Source organism: Lactuca saligna, chromosome 2 (assembly GCF_052625555.1).
Source record: "Lactuca saligna cultivar CGN05327 chromosome 2, ASM5262555v1, whole genome shotgun sequence".
Taxonomy (NCBI): domain Eukaryota; kingdom Viridiplantae; phylum Streptophyta; class Magnoliopsida; order Asterales; family Asteraceae; genus Lactuca; species Lactuca saligna.
In genome coordinates this window covers 90,586,424-90,609,450 of record NC_136418.1, presented here as the reverse complement: position 1 = coordinate 90,609,450, position 23,027 = coordinate 90,586,424, and the positions used below count along the sequence as shown (strand labels likewise).

Below are 23,027 nucleotides of genomic sequence, written 5' to 3'. Positions count from 1 at the left end.
AGATACAAATGAGTTGATGTTGTGTAATTGATGAAATTATCTTTTATTTTATAAAATCTATTGTTAAACATTCGTTTAGCAATTTTTGTCTCTAATGTGTGACCCGATTGTCACCAAAAATTGATGTGAGTTGCTATAAAATAATAAACAACAAAATTCATAATCGTTTATATAAATAAAAATGTAGCCTAGAAAATGTAATTTAGCTATAGTTGAAAGAGGAAGTACAATGATGTAGTATAAGGGAATGAATTTAAGGTATTATAAAAAACAAACAATTGATAGTATGTTGCTTTATTGTTAAACCTACAGTGTACTAATAGAAAGCTTGTAAGTAGATTGTTATAGTTGGGTAGGATCCTTAAAGTATAGTATCTTAATAAATCTTCGTCTATCGGATCATTTTTTAAAGCAAACAGAGACCATTTAAGAAATGTGTTAAAGTTGGTAGATCGACTATCATGATTTTTTTTCCTATTTTAAAGTTTATATTTATCTTTTCTCTTTCGCCTTATATTTATGAAAATGAGGATGTAGGAAAAAAAAAAAAGTGGATAACAAAAATTGTTAAAATTTAATGCGTTCCAAGCTTAAAAAGCCACAAACATAACGATTTTTTTTAATAAAATTTGTATCTAAAAAATTGCTACAAAAATATACATAATTGTAGTAAATTTAAAAAACATAAGTTTTTATTATTTGGTAACCAACGTACTAATAAAATTTACCTAATATTACAAAGTAAAAAAATACAATCTTTTACGATAAATGGGAAAAAAATATAAAATAATATTTGAGTTTATAATTGCTCAATCACAATTGTATAGCATTTTAATATGTTTTTTAGTAATTTAAAAATATATATATATATTTGAATCAAATAGTTGATTGATGAAAAATGAAAGTTAAAAGGAACACAGGGACATTGGGTTTTCCATATACAACGACTAAGAAAACAGTGAAAAAATGATAAGCAATTTAATAATTTTGATACATTAAATGATTAATCTATCATTTAACTCGTTTTTTTTTAAAGCACCGGATCAATTAGGGAACACCAAAATCACCAAGCACCATAGCATTGAGGACACAAGACATTAAAACTTGCAACATCTTTATTGTGAGTTGAATTTAAATATCCCAATAATAGCAATGTACTTCCATGGTTGTGATAATATCGATTTGATTCCCCATCGACACCCAACAGAAACAATGAATTGCTGATGGTAAATAGAACCATGTAGAAACTATGTCTTCACGAAAGCTCCATATTAACCTTGGGGTAAAATTGTCCAAAACTTTCTTCGGGTGATTAGCATTTAGCACCTTTTTTGATACTTCCAACGCCTTCAAATTAAACCTGATCTTTAACATTCACCAAATTACCATCCAATGATATTGACAATCTTTCAAACCAGCCATTTTGTAAACAGGGGTATAATCGTCCATATTTTGCCTAAGGGAAAATCAACCAAATTGGAGCATCCGACAACAACAGATCGTGATTAAACTTCGCCTTCACCGTGTATCCTCTCTGTTGTATAATAATTCTCTCCAGATTGCATTGATATTTCTGCTTATCACACTAAGTGATTCATTGAGCAGAAACACTGGCAAGCTTAGTGAGATAAATTGACAACTTGCGGTTACATAATGGAGAACAAAAGTGTAAGTTGCTTACCGTGTTCAGAAATAAGGATGTAAAAAACATAAACGGCTTAACAAAATACACATATTAAATAGATTGTATGGTTTGTACAATTGAAAATAAAAAAATTGAATCAACAAACTATAACAAAATATTAACATAATGACTTTTTAAACAAACCACCATGCCTAGTTTTTCCTTGAAAATTAAACTTTACCAAAAAGATACTAACTTTGATCAATTTTCTGAAATCATGTAATTATAACCATAATAAGTACATAAGCAATCTTCACAGTCTACTACCTTATCAATTTCGATGCATCTACCTCTCTACTATTATCAAGTATCTCTGTATTTTTTTTCACTTAACTCATCAAAGCAAAAGTATGGCTTTTATATCAACTCACAAACAGGGTATACATCTAATTACCATTATATAAAATCTTAACAATCTTCATTCACATCCAAAGTGCAAAGATTACCTGTTGTAACAAAAAAATATAGGGAAAATTATTGGATGTAATGAAAAAATGTCAATTTAGATAGAATCAACAAAAATAAACAAAATTCAACTACAAATTGGAGTGAAGAGCTTACTTTTTGGGGGAAGAAGGATTTTGGGTTCGATAAAAAATGAAGAACAGATGCCGATGTCTCCAAAAATATTTAAGTGATACTTGGTATAAAAAAAACCTAATGTTTCATTCAAATCACCTTATGGCAGTTAGGGTCAATGGTCATCTGTTGAGTCACCGGTCGTTCGATTGTCACCTATGTTGAGAAGAGCGATATCTGCTTGAGGCGGCAGCGAGAGAGGTGGTGGAAGACCCTGGTCGATTGATGTTCTTCTCTCTCCCAATCGGTCTGTTATTCACTTCAAATTTTGCCATCGTTTCCTCCTCTTGTTCCGCCATCGAAGCTTACCAAAAAGATCAAAGAAAAGGAGTCGGATGGAAATTAGAGGTTACAAAGCAAGAATGTTGAAATATTGAAGGGGCGACTGATTTTACAACTGAAGGGAGAGAATTAGGGATTTTGAAACCCAAATCACAACTAATCAAGGGACCGAGATTTGAGGAAGACTGAAAATTTAGAAGATAAATTCTTGATTTTCGGATTGAAATATGAAAATTGAAGAGGAAAGTATTTGACTGGTATATAAGGGGCGAGAGGGATAATTTGGGAATTTCACTTTGAAAAATGAGCGGGAATTATTAGGAGAGGGAATATATATATATATATATATATATATATATATATATATATATATATATATATATATATATATATAAAATTTGCTTTTAGTTGTAGAAAACGATAGAATAGACAGAAATCTTGTCGTCAAAAGATATTAGGTGAATTATTAGCTCTAGAGTTTAGATTGATTGAGTAGAGAGTAAAATAATATAAAAAAGTTGACAACATTTATTTGTATGATCATAAAAAATAGAAGTGGTCAAATAATTTAATAATTTTACCTCTAACATAAAATGAAACTTTTCTTTTGAACTAAAAAAGAGTATCTTGGGGCACAAAACTTAGAAAAACTCCCAAAATAAGACGCCAAAAGCCCATTAAAAAATATAAAAATGCTTTTAGTTTTTACTGAATTTTTAATATATTTTTCCTATTTTATTTAGATACCAACCAGTTTCTTTCATGTTATCCTCATCCTAGAAACCTTGCAATTAGCTCGGATGAATCATGAATCATGAAACATTAACATACTGTGATTTTGGTATGATGAGGGAGATTAAATCCTTAACCAGAAAAAGATTGATAGATCATCTTGGAATTTATGAAAAAGTTGCAAAAATGTATGAATTTTTATTTATTTATTTTTCTAATACTGGAAAGCATGGACACCATAATGTAGTTTTTTAGGTACTCGAATAGAATTTATTTTTGGATTAAGATTAAAAAATATTATGTTATCATTGCAGATTATGAACAATTTCAAAGGTTTTAAAGCACTTCAACCCATCGGAGACATGCCGTTAATATGTAAAAGTTGAGAGAAGAATATTTAAAGCCCTAGAGCATCTGAGGTTATTTGGTATGTATTGTATGTAGTTCTTTAGTTTATATTAATATCCTTAAGCCGTTATTAGATGCTTAAGCTATCGAGACAAAAAAATTATAATGATCGTGTATAATCAAAGTTTATCATTGGGAAGATTTGAGATTTTTATGTATAGAAGGTTGATTATTAAAACAAAATATATCCACTTCCAAGAATTTATAAAATTTCTATATTTTTCAGTATAACCAACGAAAAAATGGCCTTTTAACATCAAGTTCCATTTAGCCTTATTTCTTACTTTCTTAGATAATATACCATCCAGGTAATGGCATACAATCCCCTTCACTGGAATAAAAAACTAATTGTGGGACACTATACTTGAGAATTTTTGTAGTTAGGTCATTCTTAAGATTCTTACATTTGAAGACCAAACATATTCTAACCTTATTCCATAATATGCATGCTCAGGACCGGTCCATTGTTTTTTACTACCCGGGGTGAGATAAAAAAATTATGCCCTTATATGTCTATCGTATAATAACAAACACACACACACACACACACACACACACATATATATATATATATATATATATATATATATATATATATATATATATATATAATTTCCAATATAAAAAATGCAATAATTTTTATAATCAAACAAATAATACAAACAAAACATACAAAAAATCACCTAAAAGGATGTCTTCGTGCATTTTTGAAGCGAAAACATCTCTTATTTTACAATAATCAATATTTTAAAAAAATCACTTTCAGTACTTAAAATTGCTAATCCATTCAATATTTCTTGAATCATGGTACTTCAGAGATACGATTTTAAAAGCTTTAATTTTGAAAAACTTCTTTCCGCGGAAGCCACCGTAACCGGCACCGTCAACAATATCCTATATGCAACCAACACATTAAGGAACATATCCATTCTTCTTGCATACTCCATTATTTGAATAGATGTCCAAGGACTTCCACTTTTTATGCTTCATTTGACAACATTTTCTGCAAAATTTATAACTTAATGAATAAACCATTTCCATCAATACCATAATCTTCACCATTTTTCAAATTGGATTCAAGATTTAAACAATATTTCTTTAATTTGTCATCAACTAAAGAAACTAATTTGGAACCATCAAACAAAAAACCAAATATTGATTGAAAATATTGCATTTGTTCAAATCTACTTTTCAATTGAACAAGATAATTTTTTTAAAGTTTTTCTTATTTGAGAAAATTGTGTTTTTATTGCTTAAACACAATGAATATGACTTTCCCAACCAGTAGCTGCTAATGATTTAAGTGTTAGATCATCAATAAACTCAAGTAAAACACTCAATCTTTTTGTTGAATTAGAAAAACATTATAAATCGCTTGACATGTACCAAAAAAAGTTTTTGCCTTTTGGCAATAATTTTCCATATCACACAAAACCAAATTTAAACTATGACATCCACAAGACATATAAAAAGCCATATTATTTATATCAAGCAATCGTTTTTGAACACATTGGTATTTACCTTTCATATTTTCCCCATTATCATACCATTGACCACGAACATAATTAATATCAAAATCAAGAGATTTTAGGGCATCTTGTAAAACATTAAAAAGATCTAGACAAGTTGTATCTTCTACAATTAAAAACTCTAAAAAAACTCTTCAACTTTTAATGGAACACTTTCCAAATCTACACATCTTATAATCTAAGTCATTTGTTCGTGGTGACTTGCATCCGGAGTGCAATAAAAAATTACAGAAAAATATTTTGCCATTTTGATTTTTTTAATAATTGCACATTTTACCTCGGATGCTAACATTTCAATTAATTCATTTTGAATTTTATCTCTAAGATAATGATTATGTTTTTCTTTGTCTTTAATCATTCGAAAATGTTCTTTCATTACCAGATCTCACTCCACAATCGAATCAATTACACTTAAAAAATTGTCATTTGAGTTTTCATAAAATTTTTCTTTTGTACTACGAAAAACCAAGTTATTTTTTGCTAAAAATTTTACAACATAAATAATTCTAACCATAACTTCTTTTCAATGTTCGGTATCTTTTTTTTTTAATCATTTCTTGAATTTCTTTGTCAATTGTTTTGTTTTTATTTAACCCAATTCGCGTTTCATTCCATGTTCTTAAATTGTCCATATGATCAGAATTATTTTCATGTTGTTTTAATGTTTCACTAAGATGCTTCCAATCTTTAATTCTTTCGGTTGCCAAACTACTTTTAGTTCGAACGGTTTTAAACAATTTACAACAAAAACAAAAAACTTTATCATGTTCTTTTGAATACACTAACCATTTTCTATCAAAAGAATCACAATTTCTTAATTTACGAATAAAAATCAAATGAAAAATGTCTACCAAGTGAATATTTTGGAAAAATTATGTTGGTATCAACTTCTCTATTTAACCCTTTTTCTATTAGTAAATCTTTCATTTTGAATCTAAATCATCTCATACTCTAGGATAAAAAATATTAAAATTACTTGGTTTATCTTAGCAAAAAAATCATTTTTTTTTCAAAATCATTGAAATATCAACCTAATCATTAGAAGTACTAGGTGGAACATTAAAATTATTAACCGGATCATTAGAATTTTGATTTCTAACAAAATATTTATTCAAAGACCCTCTTAATTGATTAGCCTTTTCTTGTTATTTACTTTTTCGTTTTCTATTTTGAGCACCCAATGGGTGTTTTCGGGGAAACATATTTAAAAATCAGCAAATCTAATTTTAAAAGCTAAGCAAAGAAAAAAAATCAATAAATCTAATTATAAAAGCTAAGCAAAGAAAGATACAACCTGACCAAAGTTTTCGTTTTTATTTCTCACTTTGAAGATGTCGATAATCTGAAAAATAAAACATAAAATCAGAAATACAAATCTATTTTCAACAACTACCGACTAATAACACTACAATGAAATACATATATACCTTTTAAGAGACTAAAATACAAAGCAGTAGATTTCAAGATTTCAAAATAAACAAAAATCAACCTCCCAAGTCTTGATTCACATCACAGAAACAAGAACAAAACTTTAGAAAAGGACTTCAGAAATTTGTTTTATAAACAAACCATAATAATCAAAATCTATACCTGAAGTAAACCATAAATCTCATATACCAAACAACAGAATATGATGCTCGAATTTGTATCATAAACAAAAGATTACTTTTTTTTTTTTATATTATTGTAATCAAACTGATGCAATCCAACAAGTAAGAATAAAAATTCCTGACTCCTAAAACAAATCGTAAAAACCATATTAAGAGGTGATAGATTGATGCAACAGGTTTGGTGTTCAAACAAAAATAAAAAAAATCATTTGAAGAAAAGTAGAGAACTTACCCTAATCAGTTTGAAGAGCAGAAGAGAATCTAGAAACTGAGAAACTACACGTCTTTCGCTCGTTTGTTGTCTATTTGACTATTTGAAAACAATAAAAAAAATCCAAGTCTGCAACTCCTACAACAAATCACAATAATCAATTAATCATATTAAGAACAAAGAAACGATGATTGATGGCAACAAGTTTACTAGTTTAGCAAAATCACAATCAATTGAAGAAAACTCACCTAAAAATCGAGTGGATGGGAATGAAGAATAGAAATCGGCAACATCAATCAGGTTGTGTCTCCAGTCTCAAGGTTGTGTTTGATTTCTTGGGTCCCTTCATTTGTTGTCGTTGAAAAGGAAATCAATCTTGGTCTTCGAACTTAGTATTTAGAAATAAAAAAAAAATAAGAGAATGAGATGTTGAAAAGATCGATTGAATGTATCAGTTGTAGAGACGATAGAATAAGAAATTGAGAGGAAGGAATGAGAATCAGCAAATCAAACCACACAACAAATAGTTCAGTCGATTTGAACGTTCCGTCGACTCCTCGATCTCCCCACTGTCCGATTTTCAAAATTTTTAGCTTTTCCATTTGATGATTGCGTTCTCAACTTGGCGCTCAAGAATTCAGTGATGCCCCCAATGCCAATCGTTGCTCCTGTTATTCTTGGATTGAAGTAATTAGACTTAATTTTTTGGGCCAAAATTGCACACACACATTTATATATATATATATATATATATATATATATATATATATATATATATATATATATATATATATATATATATATATATATATATATATATATATATTAATTGTTGGATAAAAACTATGCCATTATTTTTTTTGATGCTCTGGGCTTAAGCCTAACTTGCCCATGTAGTTGAGTCGCATGCTTTCTAAAAGTGCAATTCTTATCTGGTTTATATTGTTGTATAACTTTGTATTTTTTAATAGAAGCAAGAATCGCACACGATAAGAACACAAGTATCTGTAAAATAGATATGAAAGTGGACGTTACCCAAAAATGGATGTTGGAAAATCCATTCCATATCCTTCACTTGCATTAACTAATACATTTGTTTTTCAAGATCGAATGTAGTTGAGTCGGATGCATATGTTGTCAAAAAGGATCTCATGTTTGACTTATTTATTTATTTTCTTATTTATTTTAATTTCTTTACAGGTAAATTAACATTTGCATTACTAAAATGATGTTTGTGTGAAGTAACTATGAACAAAGAGTGTTTCTGTTTTGCAACCATCTAAAGTTTGGTAAATGACAATTTTACACTTCTTTTTTTACGACGTTTTATTTTCATTTTTTTGTAAAAATATTTGAACTTTTGCAATATATAGATTACGGACCGCACATCTATACAAATTATTCTAACTTTTTGACAGCTTAATCTAAAGTCACCTCATAAGAATTCGACACTCAAAATGCTTTTTAACTTGCTACCAAAGGAATTTCTCATCGGTGCTTTTGTCATGCTCTTTTATAAGAAAATTAGCCCTTCATGTATACTTGGACAATTGGATTTGATTATGGACTGCACATCTACACGAACTGGTTACTTATTATAGTTTTCAATTTCATTTTTGAAGAGTAGACTCTTCATATATTCAAGAACTGTTGAGTTTTATGCCAACTTATTGCGACACGAAACAAGGTTTTCATTGCAGCCATTTTTTATTCTTTTATTTGTTCTTTTAGTGTATGATACAAAATTAGATGAGTTAGGCCAATGTTATGAACTATCATTATCGGGTTTTATACAAATTATAGCCTTATACTCTGATTTTTTTTTCCTTACAACGAAATTATGTTGTTTTTCCTTTTGTTTAAACCCAAAAAGAACTTAAATGAAAATAAAAAATGACAGATAATTCAACTAAAAAGACAACTTATGACATTTCAGATTCTAAAGGACATTTGACAGTTTTCATATAGGTCGGATTTGTCTTATCCATCAAGAAAAAGGAGCATTTTGCCCCTTGATTAAAATTGACTTATATTTGGAGATTTGTATAAGTTGATATTAATACCCTTAATAAATGTTATGATAAACACATGATAGAAAAACACAAGGGTATTGTCGTAACTTGAGTTAGAAACAGATTTACTTTCAGGATTCTTGAAAAATCATTTATGTTATATGCTAATGTCCAATGATCATCAACGCCGGTCCTTTCAACACCTTAGAAAGTTGAACAAGAACATCAGAGGAGAGAAGAGTGTAAACATCATGTATGTTTGGAACTAAGAAAATCAATGGTTGTAATAAAAAATGCAAAAGAGCTTGAAACAATAATTCTTTTTGAAAGGTTAATTTTTTTTTTCTTTCTAAAAAGTAATCTGTTGCAATGAGTCAAATATAATTCCCACAAGTGTTTGAGGATCCTCCTATACCAAACATATTATTATTATTATTATTATTATTATTATTATTACAAATCAATAATAAAACATTAACTCAAAGAAAATATAAAAAGTTGTAAATTTTTAGAAAAAAATATGAATGTAATTAACAAATCGACTGATGCACTACAAGCTCTAACCGTAGCAATAATTTGTATTGCATTCATTAATACATTAGCAACAAAGAAAAAGACAACTTTACATTTACATTGATTTCCGAACCTAAGAATAATATAAATTAAAAAGATATAGTCTTGAATGTACTTATATGTGATAACGAAGGTCTTCAAACTAATAAAACAAAAAACGTTATTTATAAAGAGATACTTCATTGATTATAGATATTCAAATATTTTATTGATTTTTTCAATGTTACCAATAACATTAATTCTATTTCCATTCCTTTATTTTTAATTATTCTTCTGCCAACATTTTATACTTTTATATGTAATTTTTTATATATTCTCTACATTTTACGCATGTTATAATCTAGTTTATTAAAAAATTTATAAAAATGATATAAATTCTTTAGGAATTATTTCTGAGATTGTGAAAAAAAAAAAAAAAAAAACAGAAAATGAGGTTTTGTCTTATTCTAACATCTGCGAACTATTTAGTCAACGAAGTCTTTCGCGCACGTTAGCAGAGAACCTACCTAGCCCACTGCTCAGTGCTCTCCGTGTTTAAAACCAACGAGGTCGGGGTGGGTTTTATGGTATGCAAAGCAGCTCAACCCTGAAGAAGAAGAAAGTATCAAATTCAAATCCAAACAGTCAAACACACAACGATGGATTTTGAATTGGTGAAGAGTTTCTTGGAGAAAAGCAGCTCCGGTGTATCATCCGAGGATATTGATTCCATGCCTTTCAGGTTCTTCGAGCCCATGATTATGTCAGGCCTTAAAGTAGATCTCATAGAACGTGGTCGCGTCCTTTGCTCCATGAAAGTTCCTCCTCGTTTACTGGTTAGTTAGGGCATCTTTCACTCCATCGATTCAACAAAATGAACGATCTTTGTAACCCTAAGAAATTACTTTGGGGAAAATCAGACACCCTTTAGTTGCTTTGTTTTCAGTGAAATTGAAGATTCAGTAACCAATTTGCTTTTTTCGAAATTATGGATTGAAGAACGTAGGTAATTCCTTGCACGGTGGAGCTACGGCTGCGCTAGTGGATGTGGTGGGTTCGTCTGTAATCATGACAATGGACAGTGTAACGACCACCGGAGTTTCAGTAGAGATCAATGTTTCATACTTGGATGCTGCTTTTGTTGGTGTACGTATCTCTTTCATCTGTTCGTAATTCATTACTATGAACATATCATCCTAATTCCACTTTCTATGATGTTGATTGTAATCCTCTTTATATATGTTTTTATCATAGAATGTTAACATATTTGTGGAAAAAAATTGCTTTTGCCCCATGGAAGATAGTCTCAAGAATCTTGAATCCTTGTTGTATTAGGATTTAGGGAAGAATCATGGATTGCAAACTATATATTATATACAAACTTCAACTTCCAAAAGTATATTTCTATCCCTTGTTCTCAATCATAATTTACAAATCTCGTAAACACTTTTTGGCTTTCTATAGCCAATAACAAATGTAAACTATCTCTTTTTATTTATAACGTTAAGGACTTGAATCTTGATGCAAAACAAGATTTAATCATTCAAAATGGAGGGCTTGAAGCCTTTGAGTATTGCAATGTGCATTTATCAAATGATAAAAAGATTTCATGTTTTGGTTACAGGATGAGATTGAGATAGAGGCGAAAGCATTGCGTGTGGGGAAGGCTGTTGCTGTTGTGAGTGTAGAATTTAGGAAGAAGAAAACTGGAAAAATAATTGCACAAGGGCGACATACTAAGTATTTGGCTGTATCAAGTAAACTATGAACTTTAGGTATCTTCTCATATTGAGTAAGCCCCTTGATCAAAGTACACTATATCTCCTACATGTATCTCTACAAACCGTTTGAATGAAGTATTGTCATTATAAATGATGTTTGACAAATATTTGGGTAAATGGAAGGAAAAATATGAGGGTCCCTCGATCACAATACACTATATCCGTTCATACATATGTCGTTTCGGTAATAATTAAACAGTAAATTAAGATTTTATTCCATTATTTTTTTTATCTACTACAAATACTAGAATTCATTCCAATTCAATTTTCTTACTCTTACACCATGGAAAAAAAATCCAAACACTCCACCAAATCGAAATCTTTGTTCTCACTATATCTGAATTTTGAGTCTCCTTAAGTGCCTTCATGAACTTGCTCCAAGGCTCCCAAATCCCCTAATAAAACCTTTTCCAACATCCTTTACCAACCCAAAGTTTTTCCAACAAACTTTTTACAAACCACAATTCCGATTTCAACAACCAAAGTTTTAAACCTAACAATCTCCACAACCCCACCGAAATCTCCCTATGAAATACCCGACAGACAATTCAGTGAGCACCAATGACTTTCAAAGAAAAAAGTGAAAAAAACAAAGTCCGCTCAAGTGGGACTGAAGGCGTGGGATGAAAATTGGGACTGAGGGCGTGGGATGAAAATGAAGAAACTGCTTTACTGGGTGCTTGGATTTTTGCCTCTCAAGACAACAAAATGAGAAACTCAGTCCAAAGAAATGTTTTATCATTTATGAGCTGATTATAAATCACTTCCACGACGAAGTTAAATGTGTTTACCAGAATAATGACACATTTTCTTCAACGGAATGTACAACCTTCTAAAAAACCAACATAAAAGTTGGAGTAGCGACCTCGACGACATCCTCGCTGAGGCTCTCAAACAATTGTGAGCATCCCAAAAACCACGTAAATCTTTTCGGTATATCAATGTTTGGCATGAGTAGAAGAAGGCACCGAAATAGTTGCTTCAATTGGAAGTTCAAAAGCAATCCATAACAAGCGACCCAAAAATTCTAAAGCAAATAGCTATACCAAACAATCAGACATGCTAAGGCTAAGGGGAGTGGTGACACTCTCATAAGTCTCAACTAATCCTAGAGTGCTTTTAGTTGATTTGCTTTAGTTGAGTTATTCTATTATCTTTTTGGTTGTAAGGGTAGTTTGGTCTTTTTGGTATTATGGTTGTTATTGGTTGTTTTGTTAGTGTGAACAATACCTGATTATGTTGGCTGTTATACCATTTTGTCTTGTCTTTTGTGGTAGTATATATAATCCTTTTGTTTTAGAGAGTCACTAGCTAAGAATTATTATGAATTGAACTTTGTTCTTTCTTGGAGATACCCACATCTCGAAAGTCGGGAATTATCTTAATATCATCACCTATTTCTATTAGAGTAAGGGTTAAAATGCCTGGAGTATAAGATAGATTCAACAAGGGTCTCACACTTTTAGCACCCTGCAACATCATCATTTTAAATGCAACTTCATTTTTTTCCTTTTAACACCTAAACTTAACATTTGGTAAGTAGTGGTAACACTATTAACACTCAATTTTTTTTTCTAATTTAATTTAATTACTATATTTTAATAAACAAACATTTTTTATTTAATATTATATAAAATATATTTTTTGTATTTTCTTTTTGTAATTTAATTTAATTACTTTATTTTAATAAACAAACATTTATTTAATATTAAATAATTTTTATGTATATATATATATATATATATATATATATATATATATATATATATATATATATATATATATATATATATATATATATAAGGAAAAGATCAAATGAGAACGTCTAAAAGGTTGAGAACACGAGAACAATTGTAGACTAGGTATTTTATGAGGGCATAAATGCAATTTTACCATCTAATTAAATTATGATTTCCTAAATTTTAGTGATTATGACGACAATTACCCAAAATATCTCTTTTTTTAGATTTTATTTTTTTAATGAACCAATAATTAATAAAATCATGATTTAATGTCTATCTAAGAAAACGTTTTTTTTTTCTTTCATTTTTAGCAATCAAATATCAAGAGAATGGATAATTAATTGGTTTACCTCATTAATTTAAAAAAAAAAAACTTCTTCATAAATAATGATTTATACATTTCATTTATAAATGAATAATATTGTAAATTATAAATGAATTAACTCAGTCGTATTTATGAATACACTTGTAATCGTAAATAAACAAAACATGAAATAAAGATTATAAAATCAACTAAAACGGTAATTGTATATAAATAAATAAAACACATTTCTATTCATATAAGAATATAATTATAGTAGTAAATGAATAAGTTACAATATATATTTTGTTTGACAAGGAAACTAATCCTACAATGACAATCATAAATGAATAAAAACACATTTACACTCTTTCCGAGAGAGGTATTGGTGTCGGTGTTTCATTTGGTAAATCTCCCACCTCCCACTGTATGCATGTTTATTCATTCTATCTGCAAAAATGTTAAAGAAAGAATTATGTATACTCGTCCAAAGTAAATGCTTAACTCATTAATCAAACATAATTTTGATCATAAATGAATAAAACAAAGTTGTAATCATTAACAATAAATACAATTATATCAAAGAGAATAAACCGTTTTTTTGTAGTTTGTTTTTTCAAGTTTTTCAAATATTTTCATAATTCATAGTAAATACTTATGTATGGGACTGAACTGAGAATATCATTTATTTATATCATCAACTTCATTTGCTTGATACCTTTATTAACAGTTTAGTACTTTTCTAAGCTTTTCAATTTCCTATCATATAAAATATAATATTTTCTGGAAATTTATTTAATATTATTTAGTCATATATGAATAGAGTTTTATTTATGTGAATAATATATAAGTTGAAAAAAAAAATCAAAAAATATTAAGGGTTCCTTAGAAAACATAGTTTTATATTCAAAAGGTAAATGGTAAACAAATGAGACCTTTTAATTAGAAAAAATACAGTATTTTACATCAAACGAGAAACAAACGGACATATAATCATAGATGATCATGAATTGTAAACCGAAACATACCTTGGTCTTAGGCTTCAACATCGAATTGAAAATTAAGTCTTGATAACCCATTCTTTTTGGTAAAGATGATGTATTTGTTGAAATACAGCCAGACTCCGTTGTTTCCAACCTCATCCGCTTCCACGACCGCTTTCCTACCCACCTACAACCTTCCTTCAATTCAACCATCCATCTTCGCTGCCCAATCGCCAAACTCATCCTTTTTCTCTTAAGCACCAACCGGAGAGTTGCAATGGTCCATGACTTTCTGATTTCGTATGTCGTTCAAGACGTGAAAACAATACCAAATGCCGAGTCTAACATCTTTAGACCATCTCCGCTTTTGACTTCTTCTGGAGAAGCTGTGAAAGAATGAACAGTCCTTTCCTAGTGGACCCGGAAATGCTAAAAACGACTCTCGTCCAACGATGGATGCTTCTCGTTGTAGTTTAAGTTGCTGAAGACGTTGTGATGGTTGTTGATAAGATGGAGAGGCAGAGAAGATGGCAATGGTGTTTTAGAGAAGATGGCGGCTGGTATAAGGTTATATACTACGGTTTGATGTGTGAAAGTACAAAGAGGATAAAAAACAAGAGAGAGAGAGAGAGAGAGAGAGAGAGAGAGAGAGAGAGAGAGAGAGAGTTAATTGTAAGGAACTAATTAAAATGAATTTACTTGCATGCCCTTTATGTTGATACCTTATTTACATTTTGATATCCGTAGTTTTAAATTTGACATAAATGGCCTCTTTTATCTTAGCCCTACTTCTATTAATTTGAATGGTTCAGAAATGTTCTCGCGTTCTCAATCTTTTAGGTGTTTTCATTTCATACTACTCCTATATATATATATATATATCACACAAACATTTTTTTTTAATTAATGACATAAATTTTTTTAACGACAAACACTTCATTTTAAATGATTGTCGATAACATGGCGGTGATGGAAGGTTTGTTGATTGAGTGTTTGGAGGTGGAAGGTGTAGTGATGGAAGGTTTGAAGATTTCTTTTTGTTGGTTCTTGGGGTTTTTTTTTTTTTTTTTTTTTTTTTGTTTGAGATGAAGACATTTTTTGTGTTGGTGAATTGAGATAATGATATTTTGTGTGTGTGTGAAATGTTTAGAATGTGGTTTGATTTATAGTAGTTGAATGGTAGATGAATTTTTTAATTTTTATTTATTAGAAAATGTTTTTTTTGTGTGTGTGTGTGAAAGTAGTGAAATGGTATTATAAATTTTGAATTTTATTATAAAAAACGTTTTTTTACTATCGAAAGTAAATGTGCAATTGAATTTTGTGGAAAATAAATGAACTACTGGAAATTAAAATGGTAAATTAAATAAAGTGGCTGGGAAAAGGAGTCAAACTATTTGCATCTCATTCAATTCCTCTGCACCAATCAATTTCTTCCACTGTCTTCTCTTTCTACTCGCCATGCAATTGAGGAGTATCTCTTGGCGAGTCCTCTAGCGAGAGCTAGGGGGCGGTGTTGTCTTGTTTATAGTGAGCCTTGGTGACCCGGTGGCGAATCTCACTCCGTTCAGCCTAAACATAATCAACCTCAATGATGAGATGGACATTCAAGTGGAAAAACTTCCACATTGACCGGTTTGAAGGGATAGAAGTGTCAAGATCGAGTCAAAAAAATTTGAACTCAAACGAAATGACTTTCTTATGTAAAAGTTTGATTGTTACATTCAACTTCAAGAGCAAAAGGCGGGGATAATGGAGGATTGTGTCGGTGAAAGACGAATCTACAATAAAATACAAGGAGACAAGTTTATATTTAGTTTATTATATAATTTTTTTATTTAAATTAAGATAACCTATTTTTTTTTAATTAAATCTCGTGTTTTTAATTGTTTCATTTATTATTTAATTTTTTGAGCAATTCAAATTATGAGAAAATTTACTGATGTGGAATAGTGAGTACCCATAATGGGTGGTGGATTTGGTGTTGAAGTAGCATCAGTGGTGTAGTGACGTGGTGAGAATTCAACTATGTTTAGAAGTTATCATTTTGACCGTTTTCCAAATCACTTTTTGTATACATGCCATATGGGGTTAACAAGCTAATATCCCATATAAAATATTTGAGTTGATAAAATAAGTAACAGATAAAATAAGTACTACACTTATTAATTTTGATGTAACATATTGACTTGGAGAATATCTCCAATTGTTTATTGTACCGAGTTTATATGAGATTTATTTCACATTTGGCTGATATATTTGAATATTTGATTTATTTGATTATTTGGATATTTAACCTATACGAGTTTATGAATTGAATGAGATTGTTGATTAAAAACACATGTAACTCACTATGGACTATACATAGTGGTGCTATGCATAGTTGTTAACTCGTGACTCGACTTGTAAATCGAAAATGAAAATTTCTACTCGTGACTCGACTCGTAAGAGTCATGATATATATATATATATATATATATATATATATATATATATATATATGTGTGTGTGTGTGTGTGTGTATCACCTTTTCACCTTATTATATAAAAACTCAATATTTATTTAAAATACTTAAATGTTTGTATTATGTAAACAATTCCAAGAAACTCCAACTGTCCTCCATCCACTTTAATTACCAATTATGCCTTTTGGTTTCTCCATAAACCTATTGGTTTTCCCAAAAACATTTTCTACCAACATTTACTCTATTTTATTCTAAGAGATATACATCGCCTCAACTCTCAATCCTTGAAAATCTTCTCATTTGCTTTTCTAGCTTTACTCCTATCTCTATTCTCACCTGTAGAAGAAATCGAGCCTCCTCCTAACCTTGGAAGGCCACGCGGAAGAAAAAAACATAGCAGGTTGAAGAACAAAACTATATTAAAGGAGAAGTAGAAGTCAAATTCCACACTGAAAGAGAAAACATGGAACTTGAGAGAGTTTTGTATGGTATTGATTTGATTTCCTCCAACCCAACATTAGTGCTTTCTAAAATAGCAATGGATTACATGCTCGATTAATTATCAGTTGGTCATATACTCGTCCGAGTCACGAGTTGACTCGACTCGGTACGAATCAAGCCATAACTTGTGAATTTTGACCGAGTCGAACAAGAAATGAGTCAGCATACGAGTCGCCTCGTTTTTGGGTGTTAAATGACTCGATTCGTACGAGTCACTCGTGACTCGTATAAGTTTAACAACTATGGTGCTATGTACTCAGGTGAAAGGGATTGAGATTCACTACTAGGAGAGGATTTTGGAGGAATAGAAGATACGATATAATCTCTTCATTTTTACTGTGGTTGTGGATATTGATATTGAAACACCAGGATGTAACAACTCTGATATTTTAAAATGTTTTTGTTAAAACACATTTTTACTATGACCGAGTATTATAGCAACAATGCAACCACTGAAATTATGGGTGTTACAGATGTAGAGAGGTTGCTCGACCACCTCTTGAGTTGCCCACTTTCATAGCGTTCTTTCATGAACAATCATGGTTACTTTTGAAGCGAAAGATTTTGAATCGGAATCGGAGGATTATGTGGTTTTGGATTTACAGAGGATGATGGGTATGGTTTGTATGGACTATGAGTGGGTGGTGATGGTGGTGGTTTTGGGAAGGATGTGAAGTTGGGTTCGAGTTTGTTCCACAAGGGACTACTTTGTGGATTATTGATCTTGGGTTGTGAGGAAAGTGATAAAGTCAAGGAATCCATTTGTTGTTTCTAAGCTTTGTTTTTTTCTTCAGCTTCCTCGCAGAGTTTCTCAATTTTTGAATTGAAATCTATTGATTTTTCCAAAAACCAAACTACACCTAAGACTTTGTGTTATGATTATTTTCAACTTTCATTTTCATGGGTGTTTGGGAAAACAATATTTTTATAAAAGTAACTTTTAGCATTGACAAACCATTAATAAATCATTTTTTCATAAGTTAACTCCCTTTAATTTATTAGTTTATAAACTAATAAGCTATAAACTAATAAGTAATAAACTTTTTTTTGCCAAACACCTCTAGTACATCCTCCCCACTTTCTCTATCTTTCAAACCATCATATATATATATATATATATATATATATATATATATATATATATATATATATATATATATATATATATATATATATATATATATCTTTACTACTTATAAAAGAAATCTAATTATTTCTATAAATAGATTGAATATAATAATATTATTTTTTTAAGACAAACTATTAAGCTTGAAGTACAACCTATTTATAATATAATAATATTAAAACTTTAACCTTATCTTTTATCCCATAAAAATCTCGTATCAAATTAATAGAAAAATTCATTTGCAAATTGAACCCGTCAATCTCAACAATTCAGCCATTTGAAGCGGTCAATGTTAACAATTTATAGAGGATCTCTTCTCTCACATTGGTAACAAGCCATCTCATAATGTCTATCTTCGTAATCCCTTCAAAGTAAGAAATATATGCACACTCTCTCGAAGAACCCTAACCAGTAACCAAGACAGTATAACCACCACCACAACAGCCGCTCTGCCTCCTTCCGCCTTCAACCAACCACTATCACGACTACCGTCATTCCTCTCACCCACGAGATGAACTTTCTTCTGGAACATAACATTTTTCTTTAAAAAAATATCTTTGAAAGAAGTTATTTGTCCCCGCCGCTGTGCGCGGGTAACGGCTAGTATATATATATATATATATATATATATATATATATATATATATATATATATATATATATATATATATATATATACTTATTTTTTTTATCTTTTAACATTTTTTTTTGTTTTTTAATACACATAATGATTATTAATTGTAAAACATTTACTTACTAAATAAATATAAATATAAATATAAATATAAGATTAATATTAATTAAAAATTTCATTAATTTAAACTAAATGGTTTTAAACATGGCATAAGAATAATTATAATAACTTCGCTGAAATCTTATTTTGTCTTTCCTTCAACCGCTTCAGCCACTTGCCACTTGAAATGCAGCTCCTATTATATGATTGGTGTTTGTCGCTAAGTTAGAATCTTCAATCTCGTGTACTATCTAACATGCTATTACTCTTATACATAATTTATTACCAATTCTAGCCATTGCGAATAATAACTTGAAGTAAAATGTTTCAAACTTATCTACTAATCAATTTGTTTTTTCATTCGATAAAGTTGGTTATAAAGCTTTTTCTCCTTAATTTATCTCTTCCAGACAGGTGTTGACGTACATTCTTGCAACTCAATCTCGACATTCTCGTTGTTGAAGTCAAAGAAGCAACATATATCCGATGATATTGCATAATTGTTCGAGTCAAGTGTCATTGTCCATCTCAGAAAACTTGTTTGATGATGCATTTGAGGCATCATCGCCCATTTTTAGTATTTTCTAAAACATCCCATGTGGATCCGTGGACAAACGATGTCCCATTAGGTTGGGTTTCTCATAGTTTTAGAGCTCTTCACTAATCATGATGGTTCAGGTTGGGTTTCTCATACGGTTTTGGTATGAATTCAATTTGGGATGGTTATGTGAAGTTTACTTACGAAAATACGATGGGTTCAAAGAAAAATGTGAAGGTTGGTTCCACTCGGAAAAGGATAATGGTGAGGGTGGAACACAGCGGCAAATTTACTTAGTTGGTAGGGGTAGCACGTGCTACCCCTCGATTAATCTTTTAAAATGTTAAAATTTTCTTATACATAAATGCAACTAGGTGGGGACCACCGCGTTGCGGGGGTCAGATGCGATAATTTTTTTTATTTTATTTTTTGTTCTTTGTAAATGTCATTTGATCAACTATTTATTTATAGTTTGAGTATTGTTATGTGACAATTCAATTTAAAAAACATACATTGTCCTATTTTATGGACCCGTTTAAAGTTGTATCTTTATATAAGTTCATAAGAATCATTTATATAAGTCATAAGAATCATACAACTTGCCTAACTGCACTTAGTCCACATACGACCACTATAGTTCCAATTTTCACATTTGCAGCTTTCCAGGCAACAACTACCCCTAAAAAAAAAAGGTATTTTCATAAACTCAATTTCTCAAATGCATGATCTTTTAATGTTCATTAATTTTATTACCAATCTATATATTAAACATAGTAAAATGAACATAAAAAATAACAAAAGTTACCTGGTGATGCTACAAATCAACGAAAAATGCCGGTGACAAATCCACCTAAAAAAGCTTCATTCTTGACATGTAGATTCATGTATGTATTCCAGCGAACACCTGCTATGCAACAATAAAAAATAAAAACAAAATTAGAAAATGTAATCTTAGACAACAAAGAAAACAAACACATCATTCGTCTGGTATAGAAGTTACCTTAAAGATTGGTGAAGTTGTGAAATCGGAGATTAAATCCGACGGTTAGTGTATCAATGGTTCTTCTTTCCTAAATGAGAATGCACTTGGGGCATTTCACTCGTAAAAATGGAAAAAAATAAATATAAACTGAAAGTATGTTTCCATTTCGGTCATTTTACTCGTAAAAATGGAAAATGCACCAAATAGCAATGTAGTTTGGTTTTTGGAAAAAAATAAAAGAAATTACAAAAAAAAAAACGCCCAAAAAAACGTGTAAATTCAAAGCTCGTTGCTGTTTATTGCATTTAGCACCTAACTACTTAAATATATTCAACATCAATCTGAGTTCAAAACCGTTCAAATAAAAAAAATATTAACTATAAAAACGATATGCAAGAGTTGTGTCATCCAAAATTGTTAAATTCAAATTTTTTTAAGCATAAAAACATTATGCAAGGGCATTTTTGTCCAAAACTGTTAAAATTAAAAAAAAATTAACTATAAAATTAGTATGCAGGGGTAGGTTGGTCTAAAACTGTTAAAAACAATTTTTTTAAAGTTTAAAACCAATATGCAGGGGTAGTTTCGTCCAAAAATCTTAAAATCAAAATTTTTAACTATAGAAACAATATATAGGGGTAGTTTGGTCCAAAAATATTATAATCAACTACAGATCTGAAAGATACCAATTCTAATGCAACATGAGGCATAAAATTTGGTGGAGTTGGAGAGAAACCATTTGGTAGTGATGTAATTGTAACCCCTTCTTCACCAAATGCATCTGTGGGTCATAAAAAGACACATTATTTATCAATTTATTTAAAATTATATATATTTACAGAACCTTACACTGTGGTTGAACAATCAAATCAGCTTTCTCTTCTCTTGTCATGGCCTTAATTGCTTTTGATAGTGTCAAACGTAAATGACCTAGTAATATAGTATAATATTATTTTAAAGAAATTTGGTTAAATGAAAATAACCTAATTACATAATCATTTATTTACCATCTTTCAAGTAAAACTCAACACCCTCTTTCGGTGATTCAGAAATTATAACACGATCAGACAGCTTCACTACATACTTCAGTGTATTAACCTACATCAATGACTGATTAGATGTATTTCCACATCACTTGTTAGTTAACAAATGCTTCTTAATATAGAATGGAAAGAAGAAGTGCAAAAGACTACCTTTAACCTCATCTAAATCGCCAGGTTGTCCTGTGTGTTCTCCATTCTTCACTACTCTCTTAAGAATGCCACCATCTTTAAAGACATATAATACTGTGTGATCCATGATAGAAGCTCTACCTCAAATGATCAACAAATAATTAAAAAAGGGAAATATAAACATATGGGCTCAATTTAGAACCATAAGATTATATATATATATATATATATATATATATATATATATATATATATATATATATATACACTGTAACATCCCAAAAATACAGGCAAAAAATTTCACTTTCAAATACATCATTATAAAACCAATAGTGTAATAAAACATTTGTAATGTCATGTCATGTCAAAACCAAAGTAGAAATAATTAAACATGTTATCATAAAACAATATCAGAGTGTAATCCCAAAGATCTCATGTGCGGAAAACCATAGTGTGATGCGCTGCGATCAAGCCGACTCCTTTCCTTTAGACACGAAGTACCTGAAACCAAAACTGAAAACCGTAAGCACAAGGCTTAGTGAGTTCCCCCATCATACCACATACCATACAATCATATCACATACATACTGCCAGGCATTTCTGGGGTGTCTGACCTACCCGGTACGACCATTCTGGGGTGCCGTCCTTCCTATGTCAAGCCATTCTGGGGCGCTGACTTACCCATGTCGAGCTATTCTGGGGTGCTGACTACCCTTCGGTCCTAACAACCGAACCTCAGGGACTATTTCACCCCCTACTACTACTATCACATATAACATAACACAAACATAATATCAGACATATCTAGGGTGCCTGAACTACCCTTCGGTCCTAACAACCGAACTCGAGGACTGGTCCCCTCCTACTACCTCTATCGCATATAACATAACAAACCAGCATGCAAACATATCATCACATACTGTCAGACGTATCTGGAGTGTTTGACTACCCTTCGGTCCTAACAACCGAACTCTACTACTATCACATACAACATATCATGCTAGCATATAACATATCAGGTAGTAGCAAACCTAGATGATATCACAAAGACAATCATCTATCATACGTCTCCTACTGGTGGGCCGGCATTGTGGCCTTAGACCCA

The 23,027-nt window shown here is 30.4% G+C and overlaps 1 protein-coding gene and 2 long non-coding RNA genes across 3 annotated transcripts; 1 reads left to right on the top strand and 2 right to left on the bottom strand.

Moving 5' to 3' along the window:
• Window positions 1-948: 948 nt before the first annotated feature.
• On the bottom strand, window positions 949-2,757 carry LOC145028945 (uncharacterized). The gene is made up of 2 exons (XR_013676271.1): window positions 2,246-2,757; window positions 949-2,130 (listed from the first exon to the last, which is right to left on the bottom strand). It is a non-coding gene; the product is annotated as an uncharacterized LOC145028945 (long non-coding RNA).
• A 7,358-nt stretch (window positions 2,758-10,115) lies between these two features.
• Window positions 10,116-11,485, top strand: LOC145031165 (Thioesterase superfamily protein). Its single transcript, XM_078979675.1, has 3 exons — window positions 10,116-10,435; window positions 10,599-10,745; window positions 11,224-11,485. The coding sequence occupies exons 1-3, from the start codon at window positions 10,259-10,261 to the stop codon at window positions 11,365-11,367; spliced, it is 468 nt and encodes a 155-aa protein (XP_078835801.1). The 5' UTR covers window positions 10,116-10,258; the 3' UTR covers window positions 11,368-11,485.
• A 2,186-nt stretch (window positions 11,486-13,671) lies between these two features.
• Window positions 13,672-15,029, bottom strand: LOC145028944 (uncharacterized). Its single transcript, XR_013676270.1, has 2 exons — window positions 14,452-15,029; window positions 13,672-13,873 (listed from the first exon to the last, which is right to left on the bottom strand). It is a non-coding gene; the product is annotated as an uncharacterized LOC145028944 (long non-coding RNA).
• Between the last annotated feature and the right edge of the window lie 7,998 nt (window positions 15,030-23,027).

Bases quoted from the DNA above. Each gene is read 5' to 3' on its own strand.
- LOC145031165 (XM_078979675.1), top strand. From the start codon at position 10,259: ATGGATTTTGAATTGGTGAAGAGTTTCTTGGAGAAAAGCAGCTCCGGT. The intron at 10,436-10,598 runs GTTAGTTAGGGC...TATGGATTGAAG, and splicing joins AAGTTCCTCCTCGTTTACTG to AACGTAGGTAATTCCTTGCA. The intron at 10,746-11,223 runs GTACGTATCTCT...TTTTGGTTACAG, and splicing joins TGGATGCTGCTTTTGTTGGT to GATGAGATTGAGATAGAGGC.